Consider the following 27282-nt stretch of genomic DNA (forward strand, 5'->3'; position numbering starts at 1 on the left):
CTGTATTGTTGTCTCCTATTCTTTATCCAGGACAGTATTCCTCCCTGCTGTCCAGCGGCACAGATTTAGACTCTTCCTCAGACTGCGCTGCGAACTAAACCAGGCAACAGAGCCGCGTCCACAGCAGCAGAAGAGTCACCAGCAATGAGACACGCCAAGGAGTGCGCTGCTCTGTGAGACTCGAGGGGACGCGTTATCAAAGCGCTTCCTCCAGCCGTTAATTAACTGCTATTGATTTAAAAAAGGACAAGACATCATGTTAATGTTACAACATGAAAAACTAAACACACTGAGAGTGCTGAAGAGGGCTTGAAATACAGTGTATTACTCAGCTGTGTGATTCTAGTTTTGTAAAATGAACAGGTGGTTTACCTCTTTAAAATAAATAGGAGTTAATTAAAGACTGGTGTAAAAGCTTTGAAAAGATGTCCTGAGGTGTCTTATTGTGATTAAAAAGCGTCCCATTCCACAAGAAAAACCTGAGAGGCGTTAGAAAACTAAAGCTCTTTGAATGAAATGCTTTTTATTATATGAATAACTACCCAGTGGAGTGACAGAGCAGGTTAATAAACTAAATGTATTGAATGAATAATGAAATCAGATCATATACGTCAGAGAGTGAGAGGTTTGTATTAAACAGTCCAATTACAGTATTTTTAAAATGTTTTAGTAGTTTAACTGCTTATGACTGCGAGGATTGGAAACAAAGGTAAATATTCTCATACAATACTCTGCATTTATATTACTGCGCCCAACAGTACATTCTGTAAAGCTGTATTTGGGTCTGTAGTTGTTGTCCCCGGTCTGTACCAAGTGTATTCATTCAGGAGAAGCAACACGAGTGAAGGTGAATAAGCAGCCTACAGAATGTGTGCATTGCAGAAATCGTTTATTATCAAAACATGACGAGACATCTCTCAGGTTTCATTAATAACACCAATATTCTCTTTGAGCGGCGTTAGCTTGTAGCCCTTCAAAAGTTACAAACGATAAAATGCAATGCTTCAATGTATCCAGTAGGTGGCACCAAAACACTGTTCAGCTTTTACATTGTACCGCTGAGACTGCATTGCTTGATAATGTACATTCCTCCTTGAATGAGTTCAGTAAAAAGGGGCGGGCCTAGATATTTCAAACAGCATTACTGATATTTTTGTGATACAATACACACATAAAAACAATGTGCTCCACAATATAAAGCATTCTTTAATTCTTAGTTTAAATTGCTGCATAATAAAGTGAATGTACACAAACATTTGTGTTTAGTGTTTAAGTCTTCTAATAATTAGATTATTATGTTTAACCCATTTATCTTTTTAAATGATACCTTCAATCTTCTACTGTGATACGAATGGGAAAATGTAAAAAAACAGTTAATGGATGATCTTTTTGTGAAACGTAATTAACTCTCATCAAAAAAATGTAACTTCTAAGAATCATCCTGTTTCTTTTCTTTGAAAATCACCTCCTCACCCAGTTCATTGCTCTGTGTGTGTAATCTCCATGCCTGCAATGGTAATGACTAGAGTTCAATCACCTCCTCACCCAGTTCATTGCTCTGTGTGTGTAATCTCCATGCCTGCAATGGTAATGACTAGAGTTCAATCACCTCCTCACCCAGTTCATTGCTCTGTGTGTGTAATCTCCATGCCTGCAATGGTAATGACTAGAGTTCAATCACCTCCTCACCCAGTTCATTGCTCTGTGTGTGTAATCTCCATGCCTGCAATGGTAATGACTAGAGTTAAATCACCTCCTCACCCAGTTCATTGCTCTGTGTGTGTAATCTCCATGCCTGCAATGGTAATGACTAGAGTTCAATCCTAATGGTCAGAGGTAACCCCCATTCTCTTTTATTTAAAATATATTCCGATGCTGCAGTCATTTTAATGTGCCCATCAAAACACACTTCTCCTTTTCTGTGGTCAGTCAGCTCTGCGTTCATTTCTGAGAAGGAAATACGTGTCTGTGGTTAGTGAGAGGAAGTGAAGGCAGGCAGGGTTTAAATTGAGCCTGAATACTGGAATGCAGCCCTGCACCCCCTGTTAAACTGACAAGAGGGGATTCTGAAAAGGGGAGATTGAGCTGAGTAGCTTGATACCAAACATGCCCTCAATCATCTTTAGATGACGAGGTCTGCTCTGCTCCTTAGAAAATAATTAAACAAAGATCTGTTATAAAGCTGTGGTATAATGAAAAACAATTCATGTGAAAATCTAAGGGTAACATTGAAGCAGGGTTTCACTCTAACTATTCTCCTGTTGAATGCAAACCTGGTGTTCTGTGTGTCTCTGCTCTGGGGGCTCTTGCCACCCCTCCTCAAAGGCTCAGCCACTGTAGAGCCTCACCCCTCTGTGGGAGACTCCCTGCTGGGACAGAGGGGGACCCCCTGGACAAACAGTCACTTCAATCCAGTGGCCTCTGCTGCTCTGCACACAGGAAGGGGCTCATGTTTTCATTTTACTTGAGGATGATCTCATTATAAGTCAGGTGAATTGGTACAGCCTTACTAATAAACTGCTTAGTCTGGAGAGTAAATAAAAATATATAGTTGTCTTTTTAGAAATCTAGAAAAATATGTTGACTACAGAATTCTATGGACTATAAATGTGTAAAAAGTATCTTAGCTGTATATGTTTCATATTGCAACAAAACAATTCAACTGATATTATAAATGATATTATATGCCAATATATTGTAGTTATCTTCGTGTGTCTAGCCTACAGTACATAAGACAGCTTTACATACATTAATATACAAAGCTCACAAGCTAGTTTGTGCTTGAAGGTGTGGGGACTATTGACAAGATGACTCAAAATCAGTGGAGGCTCCTTAGAGGAGGCAAGGGAGGCAGAGCCTCCTCAAAATATCAAAATAATAATAATAATAATAATAATAATTATATATTGTAATGATTTTTTCTGCTGTCTTTCAGGATAATGTCCTTGTGGTGTGTTGGAGGCAATAATAAATCCAAGGAAAACAGAACTTAGAAGGAAACACGCCAGGGCGTGGCTTTATTTGAAACAAAACAAAATACACTGCAGGTGCATACAAAAACACAAGAAAAGCCTAAACCCTTTCCTGGCTCAAACAGTTAAATTGTCCGTCTCTAAACAGGGACAGGCTATTCCTGTTTACCCCGGTTTACACTCACAGATATTTTATTTAGTTTTCCTTACTTTAGTTTATTTCTGCACAACCAACTCCACTCATGCTCTCAGCAACTCCTCTTCACATTCCAACCCCACCTTCTCAACCTTACTACTCTTTTAACTCCCAGCCAATTACACAATTAATCACTTAACTTATATTGGAGACAATCCTGACATCAGCATCATCCTCAGGGTCTTAATGCCTCCATATACCCTATCCAATATAATGACATACCTTTTACAACCCAACATAACATTAACCCTTTTTATACCCCAGTTTGTGGTTTAACCTCTCTTAACCAACCTGTAATATCCCCTTTACGTTCCTTTGATAACTCTCTGATTTTACTTTTACACCTTTTACATTATCGCCACCCTCTGTTTACCATCCAGTTGGTTTATGTTGTCTTTTCACACTTTATTACTTTTTTTTGTTTAAACACCTTCTCAAAGAGTTATACAATCATTCACCCAGCTGGAGTGTGCATTCTTTACACCCAGGGCCCCACAGCTGCACAAGTACACTCCCTCACAATAAATATATATGAGGGCAGCTGGCTATTTGAGCTAATATATATATATATATATATATATATATATATATATATATATATATATATTATATATGGAAATGAAAGAGATGTACAACATATCAAAACATTGGGAAACGTTTCGATATGTTGTACATATCTTTCTCAAGTTTGAATCAAAACATTGGAGGTATTTATAGGTTTTTGACGGCATGACAACTACTTGTTATTGTTTATATTCAAATCCATGATTTATTCTTACATGATGTAATGGTGTTCTATATATTGTGACATCATTTTTACTTCTATCTTTGAATCTGTATTCATTCTAATTAATATTACTTTATATAAACTTATATTTTTATTATATCATGCAATGCTGGCTTTGAGGATCAGTCTAGATTTGGCCTCCCCAGCGCATCAGCATGCACAACCTTTGAATGCATTTTGTTTATTTATTTATTTAAATGTTATTTATTGAAGTTAATTAGTTCATTCTTTTCTGTTGAGTCCCGCTGGCATAATCGTGTTCAGTCTATTTATCCATTTACTTTCTTTTATTCTTCTATATGTCGCATTGTCTAATTTGAGCTGTTCTAATACTACAAACTTTACATCATTTATGTCATGTCCCTGACTGGTGAAGTGCTGTACTATTGGTTCATTCATTTTTTTTATTTCTAATTAATGAAAGGTGGTTCTGAATTCTTTTATATAGAGTAGTTCCCGTCTCTCCAACATATTTGATTTCATCACATTTTTCACAGGCTATTCCATAAACAACATTGATATTTTACAGTAGGTATTAGTTTTTAGTGGACCCATATTGAAAAAATTAAATTAAGTGATGTGAGTATAGATTCATGGGCTACAGAGGCAGAAGTTCTGGCAGCTGTAGACCTCCTAAATAGGCCCATACACGTATACATAGTCTTAAAGAATAAAGACTATTTTAAATACGAAGGCACAATAGAATATATTAAAAATAAGAACAATCCAATTAATCTTTTATACAACAATAACCATTTCTCAGTTATTGTATTTAAAGAAAATGAAACTAGAAGAACATCTGAATACTGTAGCATAATTAAGAAAGATAATCAAAATAAATCTAAAACAGTAAAAATAAACCAGGTTAAAGTAAATAATAAAATGCAAAATAGAGAATTAAACATGACTAAGACAGATAATTCAAAACAGAAAGATAGGAGATCCGAAAATAGACATGGTACCAAATACACAAATGATAAGACAGAAGACATAGTATTCAATTTATCAAGTAAAACTTTAACCACATCCCAAAAAGCAGTACTGAGTAAAGGACTTGAGTTTATACCGACTAAAAGATACATCGATAAAGATAAACTGGCCACTGAATTAAAGGAGTGGGAGAGACGCATGAGATTAGCGTACATCAGCACTAGAAACAGAAATGCTGTCCCTCTTGCTTAATGATAAGATCCAGTACCTTTGTGTTTATAAATGAACCCCTGGGTTGCAGGAAGCTTGGAGCTCCACAGACACTCTGAGTCAATCACAGCAGTGAAAACAGAGCAACACATGATGAGTGAGACAGGATAAGCATTGAGGTGCTTACTGAGGAGACATGACTCACATCTCTGAGAAAAGGACACAAGGGTGTTCACTTATGCAGGTCTGAGAGGGGTTTACACATATCATGTAGAGAAATATGCCTCTATATGGAAATGAAAAGTCCATTTGTAAATGGTATGTGTGAGTGTGCAAGTGAGTGAATGAGTGAATGATTGAGACTGTCCTCTCCAGGACACCATGCTCAAGGGGTTCCTTAATAAATTATACACAGGAACAGAAACACAGTTCAAAGGGCATTCAAAACTTGTTTCATTATTCTTAATATTATTTTAAAATACAGACTAAACAGAATAATAAGCCCCACAACACAAAGCATAATGGCTGATTTGGAAAAAACAAAGTCATTTTAATAAATAAAAAAAAAAAATAAAATAAAAAATCACAGTGAAAAATAATAAATAGGAAATATAGCAAAACACTCTTATTTGACGCTATTGTATTTTAGGTAGATACTGGATTTTTATTTTATGTAGATACTGGATAACTAGACAATGCTGTCAATTCTGTATCCTCCTGAATGGCATTTGTGTAGCTCTCATTGGACTGTGGTTTTGTAACTCGTACAGCAAGCTGTTCCACAGCATCTCTGTGAAGAATCTGCTCATGGACCCAACAGGCTTGTTATTGTTGAGAGTTATGTGTGAAGAATCACAATTAAAATGTCCAGTTTAAGGATCCTATTCATTCATATGTGTAATGGTCTCATTTAATCAGCACTCTGCTGTCATGAATGTCTTTCTTTTTACAAGTTCAAGATTGCCGAGGTAAACAATTGAGCAGCAAATCACACAACACCGTTATATCTTTTATACATTTTATCAAGAAAGATAGAAAATAGATGCGCTACAAAAACAGAACAGAAGATTCATATCAAAATAGCAGAAATCAGTTCACTAAGTTTAGCAATGAATAATATTCAGGGAGCATCTCAGCTTCAGTGTAAATATTGATTACATGGAAAATAATGCAAACAAAACAATCTATTGTCTAGAATGTCGTTTATATAGGAGTAGCAATATTCTTAAATCAATAATCAAATAATATGAATCTGCAAGCAGGATAGCTGTTTGAGTGAATACCAATCAGTAAATATTAGAATATACATTTCAGTGAAATCTGATTAATACAATATTACGAGATCGTAATTCATTCATCCAGCCTATAACTACCAGCCTATTTCCAATCTGCCTTTTTTATCTAAGATCCAGAGCCCTTATATAATATATATATATATATATATATATATACACAGACGTGCTCAAATTTGTTGGTACCCCTCCACAAAAAAAACGAGCCCCCTGAAGTAGAGTTTGACCACATGGAACCAGGGAAGGAAGAATCCGAGGACTTCAAACCAAACATCCCTGAGCTGGAGAGAATCTGCGTGAGAGAGCAAGGTGCTGGAGAGGAAGGCTCTCCCAACAGCATGCAAGGAGGTGGAAAGGAAGACGGACAGTCACATTCAGAATGCAGTCTAGCAGGTGAATGACTCCCAGTAGCTGTGACATTGTCATTCTAGATTGCGTGATAGTGTGGCAGACAGGGAGGGAGGGAGCATGTGGGTTACATTACTAGCTATTTGTTTTTCCTGTACCACTCACACCAGTTCAGGATAGGACTCACTACTGGTGATCTTAAGATACAGATATAAGCCCCTTTTACACTGGCACTCCTACCCGATTATACCAAGGGGGAGAAGAACTAAAGTACTGTATATAACATTAGAAATGTTCAGTGTCTAAATAGAGGGATATTATTGTACATGTGTAGCGTTATTAGGGGTGCTTGATTCCGTTTCATTTATTTTAGACTTTTAGACTTCTACAAATATATAGTTTAAACATTCAAGTAAAAACATTGAGAGTGCTATATCTTTTTAAATAAATAGCTTTCTATAAATGATCGCATAGCCTATACAGACGTGCTCAAATTTGTTGGTACCCCTCCACAAAAAACGAAGAATGCACAATTTTCTCTGAAATAACTTGAAACTGACAAAAGTAATTGGCATCCACCATTGTTTATTCCATATTTAATAGAAATCAGACTTTGCTTTTGATTTTTTATTCAACATAATATTGTAAATAAGAAAACAAATGAAAATGGCATGGACAAAAATGATGGGACCGCTAACCTAATATTTTGTTGCACAACCTTTAGAGGCAATCACTGCAATCAAACGTTTTCTGTAGCTCTCAATGAGACTTCTGCACCTGTTAACAGGTAGTTTGGCCCACTCTTCCTGAGCAAACTGCTCCAGCTGTCTCAGGTTTGATGGGTGCCTTCTCCAGACTGCAAGTTTCAGCTCTTTCCATAGATGTTGATAGGATTCAGATCAGATTCAAGGCACCCTGTGCCAGGCGCAGCAAAGCAGCCCCAAAACATAACTGAGCCTCCTCCATGTTTCACTGTACGTATGGTGTTCTTTTCTTTGAAAGTTTCATTTTTTCGTCTGTGAACATAGAGCTGATGTGACTTGGACAGTTTTGACTCATCTGTCCAAAGGACATTCTCCCAGAAGGATTGTGCTTGTCAATATGCATTTTAGTTAATTCCAGTCTGGCTTTTTTATGTTTTTCTTTCAAAAGTGGAGTCCTCCGGGTCTTCTTTTATGGAGCCCACTTTCGCTCAAGAAGCGACGGATGGTGCAATCAGAAACTGACGTACCTTCACCTTGGAGTTCAGCTTGTATCTCTTTGGCAGTTATTCTTGGTTCTTTTTCTACCATTTGCACTATCCTTCTGTTCAATCTGGGGTCGATTTTCCTCTTGCGGCCGCGCCCAGGGAGGTTGGCTACAGTTCCATGGACCTTAAACTTCTTAATAATATTTGCAACTGTTGTCACAGGAACATCAAGCTGCTTGGAGATGGTCTTGTAGCCTTTACCTTTACCATGCTTGTCTATTATTTTCTTTCTGATCTCCTGAGACAACTCTCTCCTTTGCTTTCTCTGGTCCATGTTCAGTGTGGTGCACACAATGATACCAAACAGCACAGTGACTACTTTTCTCCATTTAAATAGGTTGAAAGACTGATTATAAGATTGGAGACATGTGTGATACTAATTAAAGAAACTAATTAGTTTGAAATATCACTATAATCCAATGATTTATTATCTTTTCTAAGGGGTACCAACAAATGTGTCCAGGCCATTTTAGAATATATTTGTAGAATAAGCAATAAGTCATCTCTTTTCACAGCTTCTTTGCTTTATTCTATGACATACCAAAGGCATGCAAGTATACATGATAAAATAGCTTTTAATTTCATCACTTTTCAGGAGGAATGAAGCATTATTTCAATGATCTGTAAGGGTACCAACAAATTTGAGCATGTCTGTGTATATATATATATATATATATATATATATATATATATATATATATATATATATATAAATCAATCATCTCAAACCATCAGTAGATCCAGGGTTGCAGAAACTTATGGAGATCTGATACGTTATACCTAGAACTACCGCAGCTGTCATTTTGACTGCCATGGTTTGGCTTCGTGCTGCTGAACTTGAGAACTTTGTGCTTGTTTTGAATAGCTACAGGAGACATTTTCAGACATGATTTATCTATCAACAGCTGTAAAAAGATTGAATGCGCTTTTATCTATGGAAGTCTTAGACGTGATTATATTGAAAAAAAAAAAGTTACTCAATAACAGTGTACCAAACCAGCTACTGCAAAACTGGAGACGGAAATTACCATTGAACAGCTAACAGAGTCGAACTCAGGCACAAAATAAAAGGGTAAACAGAAAACACTTGTATAAAACAGTCAAACAAACAAATCTCTGACACTATTCTCTATTGCTCCCACAGAGTGTTGTAAGCTCCCGCTGCATGCCAAAAGTCGTCTCTGATCTGCTAAAACCACTCTGTTTCACAGCCCAGCATTTGCAATCATAAGTCCCCTTCCAGCACCACCCCCAAGCCTCATGTCAGTGCTCGTGTTGTAACAGGTTTCCCTCACGTGTGTAAACAGGCTGCAAAAATTGTGTCACAGACAATATCCTGAAGGAAAACAAATAATAACATCAAAACGCAACATTTTTCGCAAACCAAAGTTTTAACACTCCAGATATCACAGGCAGGATGGGGGAATGTCTGATTTACAAAGAAATGATGGGAAAATACAAGTGAGGAGATTGTAATTAAAGGTAAGCACTCTGTTTGGTATGTTAAAATAAACACGCTGTTTTGACTACATTAACACAGAACAGTTTCGTAGCGTGCGACGCTGCAGTAGTTTTATACACATTTTAATATAACGTAAAAATGACTGCTGCGGTAGTTCCAGGTATGTATGTACGCCCGGTAGTTCTAGTGTTTAACCCTTTAACTACACTTATGGTCCTACAGTTACTAATGCTGGCGGCTTCCAGGTCTGCCACATTCCACAGCTATATCACCACATAAAAGAAGAGGGGAAAGTAGAGAGGAGAGAGGGAGAGTGGAGAGAGTAGAGAGGACAGGGAGGAGAGGGAGAGTAGAGAGGTCAGTGTGGAGAGGGGGAGAGTGGAGAGGTCAGTGTGGAGAGAGGGAGAGTGGAGAGGTCAGTGTGGAGAGAGGAGATAGGTCAGTGTGGAGATAGGGAGAGTAGGGATTACATGGGATGAAAGAGATTAGAGATTATAGCGGAGGAGAGAGGGAGAGTAGAAATGAGAGATGATGAGAGGGCAGAGTGGAAAGAGGGCAGGGAGGTGAGTAGGGAGGATGGGTGGAGAGAGGAAGAGTAGAGAGGGCAGGGTTGTGTGGGAGAGGAGAGATGGCAGTGATGAGAGGGAGAGTAGAGAGCAGGGAGGAGTGAGGGCAGGGATGAGAGAGGGAGAGTAGAGGGCAGGGGAGGAAAGAGAGGGCAAGGGAGGAGAGAGAGTAGAGGGGGTAGGGTGGAGATGGAGATGAAGGAGAGAGGGAGAAGAGTAGGGAGGGTATGGGAGGAGAGCAGGAGAGTAGAGAAGTCTGGGGAGGAGAGGGAGATGACAGAGGGGGAGGAGAGAGGAAGAGTAGGGAGAGAGGGGAGGAGAGAGGGAGAGTAGAGAGGGCCGGGTGGAGAGGAGAGGGTGAGAGTAGGGAGGGCAGAAGAGGAGAGAAGAAGTGTAGAGAGGACAGTGGAGGAGAGAGAGTAGAGAAGGCAGGGAGGGGATAGGTGAAGTAGGGAGGACAATGGAGGAGAGAGGAAGAGTATGGAGGGCAGGGGAGGAGAGATTGAGAGGGCAGGGAGGAGAAGGTAGATGAGAGATTTTAAGTTGTAACCCAAGTAAATCAAAATGTATGCGTAACATATCAGAGGGAAGGGAGAGAGAATGAGGAGAGGAGAGCCATAGGGAAGGGGGATAGAAGAGGAGAGAAGGGGAGGGGATATGAGAGAAAGAGAGAGGGGTGAGGAGATGAGACAGGAGAGAGGAGAGTAGTAAGTAAGGGTAACATATCAGAGGGGAGAGATGAGGAGAGAAGGAGAGAGGGGGAGAGAAAAGCAGAGAGGAGAGAGGGGTAGGGGGAGGAAAGCAGAAGATAACAAGTGAAGGAGAGGATATCTGGAGATAAAGATGTGTAGGGTATGGGGAGAGGGAGACAGGAAGGGAAAGAAAGGGGGTGTAAAAAAATAAAGAGGGGCTCAGAGTAAAGAGGGTGGAAGAGAGAGGACTTTGTATCATCAGCCCACAAGAGTGCAGAGAGAGTGTTAGTGAAAGTGAAGAGGAGATTGTCTGAGCTGTTTGAATAGTTTCCTGGTTCAGACAGCAATGTGTGTTTAATCTGCAGTGCTGACAGGGTCAGGGTCAGGGGACTCCAGCACAAGGTCTGTATTTAAGTCCCAAGTCCAGAAGAGTGGATAGAGTTTCTCATTGGGATTGAACTCCATGTCACTGAAAGTGTAGATGTGAGATCTGGTCTCCACATTGTAAAAGGAGAGCAGCCCTTCCTCATAATCCAGATACACCCCCAGCCTCCGGGGCTTCAGGTTCGAGGGGAGGGGGGTCTCGGGGTCAATGAGAGCACTGAACTCATGGCTATCTCTACACCTCCACCACTGCAAAGTCCAGTAAGCTTTCTGGGGGGTCATGCTGAACTCCCCCTTCCTCGGGGCAGACTCTCTGCTGACTCCTAATCTCCACCATGTATTCCCCCACACCTGCACCTGCCAGTAGTGTCTCCCTGAGGTGAAGCCCTCCCTGCCCAGCGCACAGTGCCAGCCATCAAATCTCTCTGGATTGTCAGGGAGATCTTGCCGTGTCTCTCCCCGTCTCATTCTTTTCCCATCCTCAGACAGGGTGAGCCAGGGCTGTGCTGTATCAGGGTCAAGAGTCACGTCAACTGTGGAGCGGAGGAGACATTATTATTATTATTATGATTATGTCTCTTCTGCAGATTATTAGTCAAAGATCTAAGGCAGGGGTTCCTAAACTTTTGATTGCCACGTACCCCCTTCCAGACCTATCAGCTGTCTGTGTACCCCTAGCATACAGGTTTACATTTTAATGGGATTTTTAATATATGCTTTCATGACATATTTATACACATACACAATAAAACATCAATATAAAAGGACTATAATAATATAATTAGTGCTTCTGATTTTTGCTTTTAACTGATAAAACCTGATAAGACTATATATGTGTATGTGTACAATAAACACTGGGAAAATACAGGAAATGGTTACTCAATTCACATTGACTTCATCACCACTTTCCCAAAAACCTAACACATAAAAAACAAAAACAAACTACATTTCACAATGTGGGCGATGTCCCTCCTGTCTGACTTGTATACCCATCATTGATTCATTCTGAATACTTTAAACCCGAATGTTTGCAGAATTGTAAGTTCATTATAGTTAAGATACACAGGATTTAAAACAGAATTGCAAATTGTGGCAAAATGTAAAGGAAAATGCCTACACACAAGAACCTCAGGAGAATGTGTCTGTGACTATAATGATTTCATTGTGGAAGACAGAAAAGGAAAGAAGGTACAACTTAAGTGTGCACATATTGTCCAGTTACTACTATTGTGACAGAAAAAAAACGCAAACCTAAGCATTTTGGAAATAACCAAAAACAATAAATTCATACAGAATTTAAAAAGTGAAAGCCCTGAAAAAAAAACGATTTACATAAAACTCAAAGAGCTAAAAATAAGCACCAAAATATGTAATTAATAAAAAACAAAAAACATAAGTCCTAAACATAATACATATGCAGCCCCGCTGAGAAGGGACAGATTGCAGTTTAATTTGAACTATTGTTTCCCAATAGAAACAAAGAACTGAGGGCTTGATTCTCAAACTATTACTAATGAACTCCACTAACATCTTTAAAGTATTGAATATTTTAATTAAGAAGGAAAAGAGGGAGTGGAGAGACGGTAGAGATAGAAGTAGAGAGGGGAAGAGGAATAGAAAGATAGTGGAAGAAGAGAGGGAAAAGAAAGAGAAGAGGGAGGGGGAGGGAGGGAGAGACAGGCTCCAATGAATCATTTGGACAAGCAGATCTCTAGATATATTAAAGAGTAACATACAGGACCTGTAGTGTATACTGTGCATGTCTCCTGGGATATGCATCCTCACTGACAATACAATCAGAGGGGAGGGGCAGGGGGAGAGTGGACCTGTAGTGTATACTGTGCATGTCACCTGGGATATGCATCCTCACTGACAATACAATCAGAGGGGAGGGGCAGGGGAGAGTGGACCTGTAGTGTATACTGTGCATGTCACCTGGGATATGCATCCTCACTGACAATACAATCAGAGGGGAGGGGCAGGGGAGAGTGGACCTGTAGTGTATACTGTGCATGTCACCTGGGATATGCATCCTCACTGACAATACAATCAGAGGGGAGGGGCAGGGGGAGGAGTAGAGAGAGGGGAAATTGGGGAGGTGGATGAGAGAAATTGAGGAGGGGGAGGGTTACAGGAAGAGAAAGGGAAGGGGATGGAAGGAGAGGAGAGAGAACATGGATAAAGATTTTGAGAGGAGAGTGAGAGGGCAGGGGATGAAGAAGGAGGGAGAGGAGGGTAAGAGAGAGGTGAGAAGAGAAGGGGAAGGGACCCTGAAGCTGCACAGCCCTCACTCTACAGTTACACTAACCATAATTTATCAATGTAATATTTAGGTTATATAGGTCACTGGTAATGTTAATGTAATCATAACTGCGCGGTCATTTCAGTATCAGGGACTGGAACCACCAGGTGTGTGGAAACATTTTCACTCTCTCTAATTCATTGGCAAAGTAAATAGTTTTAAAAAAATAAACACATTCCCTTTGACTTCAGGGCAAACACTGCAGTTAATAGAAGTACCGAGATTTATTCTGCATCCATCTCAGCAAAAATAAAACCATGATCTTTGAATATTCCTCTTTGCTGCTGTCTGCAAGCCTTCTAAAGGCATTGTAGTGAACTTTTACTGACCATAATGAATTAATGAACTATTACCTGAACATGACTGTCACATGAAATAATGGAAACACAGAATTAATCATTTTTAGCAAAATTAGCAATACAGGATATACACTACATCTAAGTCAATGTGCAGCGTGTAATTTCCCTTACTTGCGAAAGGAAAGAATAGAACGCTTTTAACGCCAAAATGAATCGTATTTGTTTGTTCTAGTTTTGAAACATTATGGTTTTATTTTATTATTTCTGTAATTTCCATCCCATTACAAAAACAAAGTTAATTAAGAAACAAAAAACATTTACATATAATTAAGTAGTGAGGTCTGTATGTGTTTATTTTAGTGGTCAGCGACCATTAAATACATAACCAGATGAGAGTTATAGAAATGAATAATAAATCAACAAGCATATCAGCCTCTAGCAAACAAGTAGTAAAGCGAGCCAGTACCTGATGCAGCAAGAATCCATTTCCAGACTAGAAGAAAGAAAGAGCTGTCATTCATCTTCCCCGGGGACACCAACACAAGGTCTTTGTATTCCAACGACCAGAAGAATGGATAGAGTTTCTCATTGGGATTTGAACTCCATGTCAGTGAAAGTGTAGACGTGAGATCTGGTCTCCACATTGTAAAAGGAGAGCTACCCTTCCTCATAATCCAGATACACCCCCAGCTTCTGGAGGGGGTTCTGGGGGTCAGTGAGAGCAATGAACTCACCTTTATCTTCATCTCCATCCCACCCCACAGTCCAGTAACCCTGTTGGGGGGTCATGATGAACTCTCCCTTCCTCAGGTCAGACTCTCTCCTGACTCCTAATCTCCAGAATATATTCTCTCCCACCCACAGCTCCCAGTAGTGTCTCTCTGAGGTGAAGGAAATTAATCCTGAAACAATATTCAAAGCGTCTGATGGATGGCTGTGGCGATTTAAAAAAAGGCACGACGTTCGGAAACTGAAAATTGTTGGCGAGTCCCGTTCGTGCAATGATGAGGCTGTAAACAGCTTTCTCCCAAAACTGAAGCAACTTTTGTTAGAAGGAGGTTATACAATGCCAATGAAACAGGGTTGTTTGGGAAATGTGTGCCTGACAGGACATTGTTGCAGAGGGCTGATTCAACCAACTGCAGACCAGTTAGTGACATCTGACGGAAAAATTAAAGTTGTTTACTTACCTACAAACACAACACTGAAAATCACAGGGATACAGGCTATGTGACTTTTTTGAAATCCTTCACCCTGAAATATATGATGTATCTTGCAGCTGACGCATGGTCTGGTATGTTCAGACACTTCATTTTCTGGATGATGAGGAGGATCTGGATGCTGTAGTGAATGACTGGCTTCATGTGGATGATGAGTGTGCAGTGACCACCAATGCTGACAGATGAAGACATCGTTGACGAAGTGTTGGGGAGGTCAGTGAAAAAATGAAATTGATGAGGCAGACGAACCAGCGACCCCACCCCTGCTTGCATCTGAGGCAGTGAAGGGGAGACTGCGATCGCATGGATGGAAACACAGGACGTTAACGGAATACAAAACCTGCAACTCCGCCAAATACTGATGATGGCTTGTACAGCTTCCATGAAACCAGCACGGCAAAGCAAAATTGATGATTTCTTTAAGAAGTGAGACGTTAATGCATGTTTACATTTTTCACGTTCGACTGGTTTTGAAAGTCCTATTTCAATTTGCAATACAATGATAAATTTTAAATACTCGTGATCATTACCCGCATTATATCCCGTGTACCAACTACAATACACCAACATTAACACGCTACATGCAACATATAACACAAAAAAATACACACAGGGGTGGGGCTCATTGCCACATATTTATTTCCCCTTGTGCACAGTACACATGGCATCAATGGCCACCTCCCCCCTTAAAATCCCAAAAGTCTTCCCCATGCTCCAGGGATGGGGACGGAGGCTTCCATTGGCCCACAACGGGCAAGGCTGACCTTGCACAGGCCAGCTCCTCTGACCAAGGCAATCCCGGCAGCCGAACATCTCCTGACCTCCCCCCTTCTTCGTAGCTGGCAGCTCCCTCTTCCGGGGCTCCGGCCACAGTATCTCTGGCAGCGAAAGTGCTGCTGGGGAAGGTGGTCTCCTGACCTCCTCTCCCCTCTTCACAACCAGTGGCTCCCTAACTGACAGTGGAAAGGCTGTCAGCTTACCGACTGGCAGCAGAGCCTTTAATGGCTTCCGGCCTGGCTCCTCCAGCCCCAGCACATCCCCAGAGCTGGCGGCGACCCCTGGAAAAGCGGAGCAGCAGGCAGCCCCAGGTGATGCGGAGCAACAGGCAGCCCCAGGCGATGCGGAGCAACAGGCAGCCCCAGGCGATGCGGAGCAACAGGTAGGCATCCTTGGGCGGTGCGAGGCAGGCATCCCCGGGCGGTGACGTGAAGGCACCCCCGGGCAGTGACGTGATGGAATGCTCAGCTGCAGTTCCTCTCCCTTGGGTGGTGGAGGTAGCTCCAGTTCCTCTGGTGGTGGTGGTGGGAGCGGCAAGCAGTCTTCCCACATTGGGGGAGGCGGAACCAGCAGGTATTCACCCTCTGCTGGTGGAGGTGGCGGAGGCAGAGGCAGCTCTGCTCCTGGTGGAGGTGGTGGAGGCAGAGGCAGCTCCCGCTGCTCTGCTCCTAGTGGCGGAAGCGGTGGAGGTGGGAGCAGCGTGTAGTCTCCTGGCGACGGAGGTGGGAGCAGCGTGTAGTCTCCCCCTGTTGCAGGGGACTGGTGCGGCACTCCTTCATTTACAGGGGACGCGTGCGGTTCTCCCTCTGTCTCGGAAGTGGAAACCAGCAGGAATTCTTCAGGCATTGTCCCATCTTCGGGACAATGCCTGAAGAGCCACATGGACGGAGCAATGCCTGGTGGTGTGACAGGCGAAACACCACAGCCCTGCTTCCTCCTGCCCCCTTTTGCTCTGCTGTTGCTGCTTCTTCTGGCTGCTTTTTCCCATTTTTTTTTTTTTAAACAAACAGTCCTGTGGTTCTTGTTAAATCACCTGCAGTACTGTTTCTGGCCTGCTTCTTGAAGGCGCTGTTGTCCCGGTTCCGACACCATGTGTGATAAGCTGGCTTTAGTGGTGACGTCAGACCAGAAATGAACACACAGCACCGCAAGTGAAAATAATGAATGAAAGCGCTGTTGCGTGGTTTATTAAGTACGGAAAAATAAAAGGTTTGAACAAACACAAAAACACTTTGTAAAATAAAACAGCACAGTAGCCAAAATGAAGAGACAATAAACAGACAGACAAACGAGTGGATGAACAGACACAAACAAGTACCGTGCTGGTTCTCCAGCACGTAGTAGCAATTGTTATTAACACCCTCCTTTCTCTCTCACCCGTTCTCCACTCTCGAACACACAACCCAGAGTGAATGAATCGTGCATCTATATATACTGTTGTGCTGGGATTCAATTACCAATTAATTATTTACTTGAATCCCAGCACGTGAATTAACCTGAGCAACTCCGCGCTCACATATTATTAAATATTTTAAATGCCCGTGAAGTGATACAAGTAAATACAATTAGACATTTTAAACACTCGTGCTCATTAGCCGCATTATATCCCTTGTACCAACTACAATACACCAACATTAACACACTATGCAACATATAACACAAAAATACACACAGGGGTGGGGCACCTTGCCACAGGCCCATATTATGATACTGCAATTCATTTACCGGTAGTTAACTCCTCTATCCAAGCGACTTCATTGTTGCTCGTTTTGATTATCCCTTGGCTGTAATGAACCATCGGCTATAACAAACAAAAGGCTTGGATCCCAACAGGTTTGTTATAGCGAGATTGTACTGTACATACCTGCCACCTGGGAGAAGCACTCATGTTAAGAATATTGGGGAAAAGTGAAGGATAGAAGGGAAAGGGAGAGAGAGGGAGGGGAAAAAGAGTGATTTCCAGAATAGATTACAATGTAATCTAAACTGTAATTTAGCTAAGCCACACACTAACCCCTATTCTTAAATGACAAACAACAAACAAACAAAAGACTACTTCTAATAAACTATGGGAGCATCTTTTAGAGAGAGGGGGTGAAGAGAGAGGGGGAGAGGAGAGGCAGGGGAAGAGAGGGGAGACAGTGAAATAGAGAAGGGGAAGAGAGGGAGAGAGAAAAGGAAAGATGAAGGGAGAGAGAAGAGAGAGGGGAGAGGAGAGACAGGAGAAGAGAGAGAAGACAGTGAAATAGAGAAGGAAGGGGAAGAGAGATGAGGGAGAAAAGGAGAGATGAAGATGGAGAGAAGAGAGGGAGAGATGAGAGGCAGGAGAAGAGAGGGAGAGGGAGGGCAATGAAATAGAGAAGGAAGGGGAAGAGAGATGAGGGTGAAAAGGAGAAATGAAGAGGTGGAGAGGAGTGGCAGGAGAAGAGAGGGGAGGGAGAATGGTGTAATAGAGAACAAAGGGGAAGGTAGATGAAGGAGAAAGGAACGATGAAGAGGAGAAGGTGGTAGAAGTGGAAGGGAGCAACAGAGAGGGAGAGGGGAAAGGGTGAAAGTAAGATGGGAAGCAAAGAGAAAGAGGGGAACATGGTTTTAAATTAACTGAATGAACTGGTTTAAATGAGCAGAGAGATGTCCACTGTCAATATAGTGCTGTCCTTCTGTACTAGAAACAAACTGTTACCAAAAATCAATCAGAAATATTAGACTTCAGCAACACATAGTAAAACTAAAGAGTACCTGATGCCTTGTGAATCCACTGCCACACTAGAGAAAATGAAAGAAAATAGATTATTCTTAACAGTAGAATGTAACACTTGAAAATCCACAAAACTACAACAGTGATAAATACCTGAATCAGGAAGGCATCTCCCAGCACCTGTGTGAAGAGATAGAGACAGAGTTGGCAAAGAATTGCATCAATATTCCAGCACGAAATATAGATGAATCTCTTTAAAGATCCATTATCATAGTCTAAACTTCATAGTGTCGTTTTCAATTATTAACAATGTTACCTTACTTATATAAGTTCCCATGCTGTGTTTTGCTTGTGAAAGTTCCCATGCTGTGTTTTGCTTGTGAAAGTTCCCATGCTGTGTTTTGCTTGTGAAAGTTCCCATGCTGTGTTTTGCTTGTGAAAGTTCCCATGTTGTGTTTTGCTTGTGAAAGTTCCCATGCTGTGTTTTGTGATTCTCTCGTTTCCCATTTCGGAGAGACCCGTCTCCTTGTTGGGTTACCTGAGTGAATCCTTCGCGCATTTTCAGTTTCCATCACGGAAATACAATTCCACCCGTCAAGGTGCAACTTGAAATAACATCGACTTGTGTTCAAAAGACAGCAGGAATCAAGATGAACCTGCTCCCCTCAGAAGAAGTGACCTGTCACTCAAATACTGCCTCCTTGTCATTGGAAGGGAACAACTCTCAGGTTAGTGTTGTTCTAAAATGACTAGTGAGGATATAATTCATTAGAATCATGTTTATTATAAATAATAATAACAATACACATTTATTTAGGGACGCTTTGGTTTGGGTTGGTTGTTATTTTAATCATTCAAGTGTGCTTGTCTTCTCTCTATTATTGCAGTAACATTACTATAACATAAAACATGAATGAATGAATCAAGAGCAGGCACACAATGCAAGAATGATAGTTCAGAGTGACCAGGCTTCTGATTAAGAAAAAGGCCAGAGATTACATCTGAACACTAGTTCATTTTCTGTTTAAAATTACCATTGCAGTGGCATTTACAGAAATTAAAAACGATTTAATAGTGTCTAAAACACAACAAATGAAACATGTCTAAACCGACGGGCCATTGAGTTCATTCGTCCCAGGTGACACGGCTGCACTTGAACCAGGCAGACCGTTTCCTCACAACCTGAGCAGCTACCATAGGAAGCAACACATCAAGTCCAATACATCTTACAGGCATTCCAATAACTTATGAATGTGATATGGCTCTATTTATTTTTTAATTAGCAAATTAAACAGATGTGATGATTCCGAGTCTCTGTCATCAAGAAAATCTTGTGCTGGACGGTCACAGATGAAGTTTTACATTTTTCAGGTTTGCCATACTCACCAATATTCTGAGATTTTAGCATTCTACAGAACCACATCCGAGTGACAATTCCCTAAAAACAATAACAATTCATAGTCAAGTGGGAAACAAATGAATGTATCGAAGATGTCTGTGAGTGTCTTCTTTATCAATTCATTATACTTTCACTTGTGTTACTATATGTGACTGTCTGTGAGTGTCTTCTGTATCAATTCATTATACTTCATTATACTTTGCCCTGTGTTAATACAGTGCCGAGAAAGTTTGTGAACCCCAATGATAATTATGGAAATTCCATAATTTTACCATGATAGCCTTCTTGAATCAAAACCAGTCCTTTCTTAAATATCAAATACGGTTTATATTAACCAATTCCATGTCTTTTGAAACAAAATGATGTATGAATTAGACAAACAATAAGTAATTACGATTCAGAGTATGTGAAAAAGTAAGCGAACCCCTTGTTTTATCAGCTCAATTAAGGGGATAATCAGGTGTTTAAATAATTAGGTAGATCTTCAGGGGTGAGTTTTGGGAGGCCTCACCCTATATAAAGATCAGAAACTTTGTGAGTTTGGTCTTCACCATACAGGTGTGTGGAAACACGTCATGCCACGATCAAAAGAAATCTCTGAGGACCTCAGAAAAACAGTTATTGATGCCCATCAGTCTAGAAAGGGTTACAAAACAATTTCTAAGGATTTGGGGCCCAATCCACTGTCAGACAGACAGTCTACAAATGGAGAAAGTTCAAGACCACAGTCACTCTACCCAGGAGCAGTCATCCTACCAACATCTCTCCAAGAACAAACTGGAAAATCATCAAGGAAGTCACAAAGAACCGCAGAGTAACATCCAAGGATCTGCAGGCCACTCTCGCCTTGGCTAACGTGAGTGTTCATGACTCAACTATCAGAAAAAGACTGAACAAGAATGGTGTTCATGGAAGGATAGCCAGGAGGAAACCACTGCTCTCTAAAAATTGCTGCCTGTCTGAAGTTCGCCAAAGAGCACATAGGTGATCCACAAGACTTCTGGAACAATGTTCTCTGGACAGACAAGTCAAGGGTAGAACTTTTTGGCCTCAATGAGAAACGTTATGTTTGGTGAAAACCAAACACTGCATTCAAACAGAAGAACCTCATCCCAACCGTCAAGCATGGTGGTGGGAGTGTGACGGTTTGAGGCTGCTTTGCTGCCTCAGGACCTGGACGGCTTGCCATCATTGACACAACCATGAATTCTGCATTGTATCAGATGATTCTAGAGGAGAATGTCAGGCCATCTGTCCGTGAGTTGAACCAACAGTAGGTGATACAGCAAAACAATGATCCTAAACATACAAGCAGATCTACAAAATAATGGTTACAGAAGAAATTCTGCATTTTAAAATGGCCTAGTCAAAGTCCAGACCTAAACCCCATCGAAATGTTGTGGCAGGACCTTAAGCGAGCTGTCCAAGCAAGGAAGCCCTCAAATGTCACCAAGTTGAAGCAGTTCTGTATGGAGGAATGGGCCAAAATTCCTCAAAACCGATGTGAGAGACTGACCAACAGTTACAGGAATCGCTTAGTCAAAGTCATTGCTGCTCAAGGGGGTGCCACCAGTTACTGAATCTAAAGGTTCACATACTTTATCACACATGGATATTGAATGTTGAATCATTTGTGGATGAATAAATGTTGAAAAAGTATCATGTTTTTGTGTCATTTGTTTAATCAGGTTATCTTTATCTATTATTAGGACTTAGATTAAGATCCAATTGCATTTTAGGTATGAAATATGTGAAGATCCTAAGGGGTTCACAAACTTTTTCTCAGCACTGTATATAGCAAATGACGTATTTGTCAAATGGTACAGATATTAACATAGGGCAAAGTATTAGTAAGTGCAGTTTAATAAAATGATTGCGTTTCTGCTAATAAATAGAAATGAGCATCTCCCTATCCCTGTGTGCTCCACTGTGACACAAAGCACATGTACAAGTATATAGCTGAGTTCTGCTGTGGGTTTATCTTGCTGCTCTCACCTTGTCTGCCTCCTCCTTGATCCGGGCCCACATGATGAACTCCATGATGGGTAAGATGTTCCTCAGCTTGCCTCGTTTCCACTCCTTCACCAGCTCTGCAAGACCCTGTTCCACAGCCTCCCCCGCTGAGACAGAGTTCTGGTTAAAGACAATATAGATTAGAGGATAAGGGGTGTTCACTCCAGACCACAGTGTGTGAGGAACTCTAGAGAAGGGTTTCAGTTGGGAAATGTTTTGAAATGAATCACTCAAGCATGTCAGTATCATACATCCCTGCCATGGCTGTGAATTCAAAACAGGAGAGCACTCTGCTATCTCCCTGGCAACACTGCATACCAATCTAAATGGAGCCTCACTGTGAAAAACGACCTGATATCAGAAGCTAGATTTACTAAATGAATCTATCTACATTGTAGTAGCAAATGACTGCATGTACCTAGTTTATAGCAGTGATTAACTCATGAATGAAAAATAAAAATATATCCTGTTCAGAACAGATCACTAGCAGTGTGGGTGTGTAGGAATGAGATACAGGAACCTCTTTTGAGATGCACTCATGGACAGTGTGTTCAGAACAGATCACTAGCAGTGTGGGTGTGGAGGAATGAGATACAGGAACCTCTTTTGAGATTAACTCATGCACAGTGTGTTAGACCCAGCTGTTGAAATGTGTTAAAATATTACCTCCGGCACTGTCTTCAGCTCCCTTGTCCACTCCATGATGATGTCATGACCATCCTTCAGTCTTTGCTCCTCCTCTTGGTTCAGCTCCTCTCCTTCATTCTCCCCCACCTCTTCATAATGTTCCACCTTCTCATTTAGCCCCCTGTGACAGAGATCGAATGGTGCTTGGTGTTAGATCTCCCTCTCGTCCTGTGAGGGCACTGTGTAACGGGAACAGAGTACCCGTAACTAAATGGCATGACAATTTATTCCATAGGGTAGGTGGAAGTTGGTCATTTAGGAAAGAGGCGCAGCTACAGTATCCAAACTCAATGACCCAGACAGTAAACGGTGTGGCATCTGAGGACTGGAGGAGCGGATGCGCTCGTTAACCTAGGGGTCATGAGCGAGGATATAAATAGGGGTCATAGCTGACGTGATCTGTTCCTTTGTGAATGGTTAGAGACAACCAACAAGGGGCCTGTGTTACCATCCTGTAAAGTGTGAGTTTGTTTTATCTGTTAGTGTTTGTTATAACTGTCTGTTTGTTTTAAACTAGACCTCCTATAACACGATCCGGAGCTGTAGCAGAAGCCAGCATAAACCCGGACATCACTTTCACCCCTGCATTTCACGGAGAACTGTAAAACACCACCTGCACTTATTCACTATCACTAGGAACTGTGATTGTGTTTTGTGTTTAGTGTTGGTGTGTAAAACTTGAGTTTTGGTTGTAGATCAAACCTGGGGATTTACAAATACCGAGTGATACACGCTGCTGTATCACTCCAACATTATTATTTACAGGTGTTTGCCATAAGGCTCTGCACATTGTTAATTAAATTAATAAACACCCTTGCACCTAGAAATCATTGTCTGTCTGTTTTGTATCCACTCTGCACTGCACTCACCTGTATTCACCTACCACTTTGCCACACCCCCCCATCTCATCCAGCTCCTCCCCTTCATTCTGTTCCATCTCCTCTGCTCCTGTGAAATCTTCTTCACTCGGCCCCACCCCTTTTCTTCTATCAACCAGCCCTGCACTTTGCTTTGGAGTCTATGAACAAAACAAATTAGAGCAAGATGTTAGAGTCCTCAAGGCTGCAGTTCCTGTTCTCTCAGAAATTGATCAACAGAACAAACCCACCCTAGATGTTCGTGTTCTTCTCAGCCAGCCCAGCCCCCTCACATTGCTTCCTAGAAATCCAGAATTCCGCGACTCACAGAAACACAGTGATGATGGAAACAATATAAACTTTCATATCTAAGTCACTGTTTAAATGAGATGTTCCTTCCATAACTGATTCAGGGCAATGGCTTTAATAAGGGTCAGTCTGTAATATATAAATTAAGTTGCATCTCCCTGACACCCAACTCTCACTGCACCCTGCCTGTGAACCTGATTCTCAGCTCTCACTGCCTGTGAACCTGATTCTCAGCTCTCACTGCCTGTGAACCTGATTCTCAGCTCTCACTGCCTGTGAACCTGATTCTCAGCTCTCACTGCACCCTGCCTGTGAACCTGATTCTCAGCTCTCACTGCACCCAGCCTGTGAACCTGATTCTCAGCACTCACTCCACCCTGCCTGTGAACCTGATTCTCAGCTCTCACTGCCTGTGAACCTGATTCTCAGCTCTCACTGCACCCTGCCTGTAAATCTGATTCTCAGCTCTCACTGCACCCAGCCTGTGAACCTGATTCTCAGCACTCACTGCACCCTGCCTGTGAACCTGATTCTCACCTCTCACTGCCTATGAACCTGATTCTCAGCTCTCACTGCACCCTGCCTGTGAACCTGATTCTCAGCTCTCACTGCACCCTGCCTGTAAATCTGATTCTCAGCTCTCACTGCACCCTGCCTGTGAACCTGATTCTCAGCTCTCACTGCACCCAGCCTGTGAACCTGATTCTCAGCACTCACTCCACCCTGCCTGTGAACCTGATTCTCAGCTCTCACTGCCTGTGAACCTGATTCTCAGCTCTCACTGCACCCTGCCTGTAAATCTGATTCTCAGCTCTCACTGCACCCAGCCTGTGAACCTGATTCTCAGCACTCACTGCACCCTGCCTGTGAACCTGATTCTCACCTCTCACTGCCTATGAACCTGATTCTCAGCTCTCACTGCACCCTGCCTGTGAACCTGATTCTCAGCTCTCACTGCACCCTGCCTGTAAATCTGATTCTCAGCTCTCACTGCACCCTGCCTGTGAACCTGATTCTCAGCTCTCACTGCACCCAGCCTGTGAACCTGATTCTCAGCTCTCACTGCACCCTGCCTGTGAACCTGATTCTCAGCTCTCACTGCCTATGAACCTGATTCTCAGCTCTCACTGAACCCAGCCTGTGAACCTGATTCTCAGCTCTCACTGCACCCTGCCTGTGAACCTGATTCTCAGCTCTCACTGCACCCTGCCTGTGAATCTGATTCTCAGCTCTCACTGCACCCTGCCTGTGAACCTGATTCTCAGCTCTCACTGCCTATGAACCTGATTCTCAGCTCTCACTGCTCCCTGCCTGTGAACCTGATTCTCAGCTCTCACTGCACCCTGCCTGTGAACCTGATTCTCAGCTGTCACTGCACCCTGCCTGTGAACCGGATTCTCAGCTCTCACTGCACCCTGCCTGTGAACCTGATTCTCAGCTCTCACTGCCTGTGAACCTGATTCTCAGCTCTCACTGCACCCTGCCTGTGAACCTGATTCTCAGCTCTCACTGCACCCTGCCTGTGAACCTGATTCTCAGCTCTCACTGCACCCTGCCTGTGAACCTGATTCTCAGCTCTCACTGCACCCTGCCTGTGAACCTGATTCTCAGCTCTCACTGCCTGTGAACCTGATTCTCAGCTCTCACTGCACCCTGCCTGTGAACCTGATTCTCAGCTCTCATTACACCCTGCCTGTGAACCTGATTCTCAGCTCTCTCTGCACCCTGCCTGTGAACCTGATTCTCAGCTCTCTCTGCACCCTGCCTGTGAACCTGATTCTCAGCTCTCACTGCACCCTGCCTGTGAACCTGATTCTCAGCTCTCACTGCACCCTGCCTGTGAACCTGATTCTCAGCTCTCACTGCACCCTGCCTGTGAACCTGATTCTCAGCTCTCTCTGCACCCTCCCTATGAACCTGATTCTCAGCTCTCACTGCCTATGAACCTGATTCTCAGCTCTCACTGCCTATGAACCTGATTCTCAGCTCTCACTGCACCCTGCCTGTGAACCTGATTCTCACCTCTCACTGCACCCTGCCTGTGAACCTGATTCTCAGCTCTCACTGCACCCTGCCTGTGAACCTGATTCTCAGCTGTCACTGCACCCTGCCTGTGAACCGGATTCTCAGCTCTCACTGCACCCTGCCTGTGAACCTGATTCTCAGCTCTCACTGCCTGTGAACCTGATTCTCAGCTCTCACTGCACCCTGCCTGTGAACCTGATTCTCAGCTCTCACTGCACCCTGCCTGTGAACCTGATTCTCAGCTCTCACTGCACCCTGCCTGTGAACCTGATTCTCAGCTCTCACTGCCAATGAACCTGATTCTCAGCTCTCACTGTACCCAGCCTGTGAACCTGATTCTCAGCTCTCACTGCACCCTGCCTGTGAACCTGATTCTCAGCTCTCACTGCACCCTGCCTGTGAATCTGATTCTCAGCTCTCACTGCACCCTGCCTGTGAACCTGATTCTCAGCTCTCACTGCCTATGAACCTGATTCTCAGCTCTCACTGCTCCCTGCCTGTGAACCTGATTCTCAGCTCTCACTGCACCCTGCCTGTGAACCTGATTCTCAGCTGTCACTGCACCCTGCCTGTGAACCGGATTCTCAGCTCTCACTGCACCCTGCCTGTGAACCTGATTCTCAGCTCTCACTGCCTGTGAACCTGATTCTCAGCTCTCACTGCACCCTGCCTGTGAACCTGATTCTCAGCTCTCACTGCACCCTGCCTGTGAACCTGATTCTCAGCTCTCACTGCACCCTGCCTGTGAACCTGATTCTCAGCTCTCTCTGCACCCTCCCTATGAACCTGATTCTCAGCTCTCACTGCCTATGAACCTGATTCTCAGCTCTCACTGCCTATGAACCTGATTCTCAGCTCTCACTGCACCCTGCCTGTGAACCTGATTCTCACCTCTCACTGCACCCTGCCTGTGAACCTGATTCTCAGCTCTCACTGCACCCTGCCTGTGAACCTGATTCTCAGCTGTCACTGCACCCTGCCTGTGAACCGGATTCTCAGCTCTCACTGCACCCTGCCTGTGAACCTGATTCTCAGCTCTCACTGCCTGTGAACCTGATTCTCAGCTCTCACTGCACCCTGCCTGTGAACCTGATTCTCAGCTCTCACTGCACCCTGCCTGTGAACCTGATTCTCAGCTCTCACTGCACCCTGCCTGTGAACCTGATTCTCAGCTCTCACTGCCAATGAACCTGATTCTCAGCTCTCACTGTACCCAGCCTGTGAACCTGATTCTCAGCTCTCACTGCACCCTGCCTGTGAACCTGATTCTCAGCTCTCACTGCACCCTGCCTGTGAATCTGATTCTCAGCTCTCACTGCACCCTGCCTGTGAACCTGATTCTCAGCTCTCACTGCCTATGAACCTGATTCTCAGCTCTCACTGCTCCCTGCCTGTGAACCTGATTCTCAGCTCTCACTGCACCCTGCCTGTGAACCTGATTCTCAGCTGTCACTGCACCCTGCCTGTGAACCGGATTCTCAGCTCTCACTGCACCCTGCCTGTGAACCTGATTCTCAGCTCTCACTGCCTGTGAACCTGATTCTCAGCTCTCACTGCACCCTGCCTGTGAACCTGATTCTCAGCTCTCACTGCACCCTGCCTGTGAAC

General features: G+C 42.8%; 1 protein-coding gene across 8 annotated transcripts in view; it reads right to left on the minus strand.

Annotated features, from left to right (window-relative positions):
- Nucleotides 1-27282, minus strand: part of LOC117965850 (E3 ubiquitin-protein ligase TRIM39-like) — a 121077-nt gene that overhangs the window by 78378 nt on the left and 15417 nt on the right. Inside the window, exons 7-13 of one of the 8 annotated variants that reach the window (XM_059011854.1) lie at nucleotides 23353-23501; nucleotides 22463-22604; nucleotides 21779-21916; nucleotides 19771-19822; nucleotides 18538-18564; nucleotides 18426-18452; nucleotides 6097-11621 (exon numbers count right to left, since the gene is read on the minus strand). The exons of 6 other annotated variants lie outside the window; for them this stretch is intronic. In XM_059011854.1, the coding sequence (XP_058867837.1) occupies nucleotides 11059-11621; nucleotides 18426-18452; nucleotides 18538-18564; nucleotides 19771-19822; nucleotides 21779-21916; nucleotides 22463-22604; nucleotides 23353-23501 (1098 nt within the window). In that variant the 3' untranslated portion in view covers nucleotides 6097-11058. Of the gene's footprint in view, nucleotides 1-6096; nucleotides 11622-18425; nucleotides 18453-18537; nucleotides 18565-19770; nucleotides 19823-21778; nucleotides 21917-22462; nucleotides 22605-23352; nucleotides 23502-27282 lie in introns of those variants that run through there. One more of the 8 variants, XM_059011855.1, reaches the window with a different exon arrangement.

Source organism: Acipenser ruthenus, chromosome 43 (genome assembly GCF_902713425.1).
Source record: "Acipenser ruthenus chromosome 43, fAciRut3.2 maternal haplotype, whole genome shotgun sequence".
In the NCBI taxonomy this organism is placed as follows: Eukaryota; Metazoa; Chordata; class Actinopteri; order Acipenseriformes; family Acipenseridae; genus Acipenser; species Acipenser ruthenus.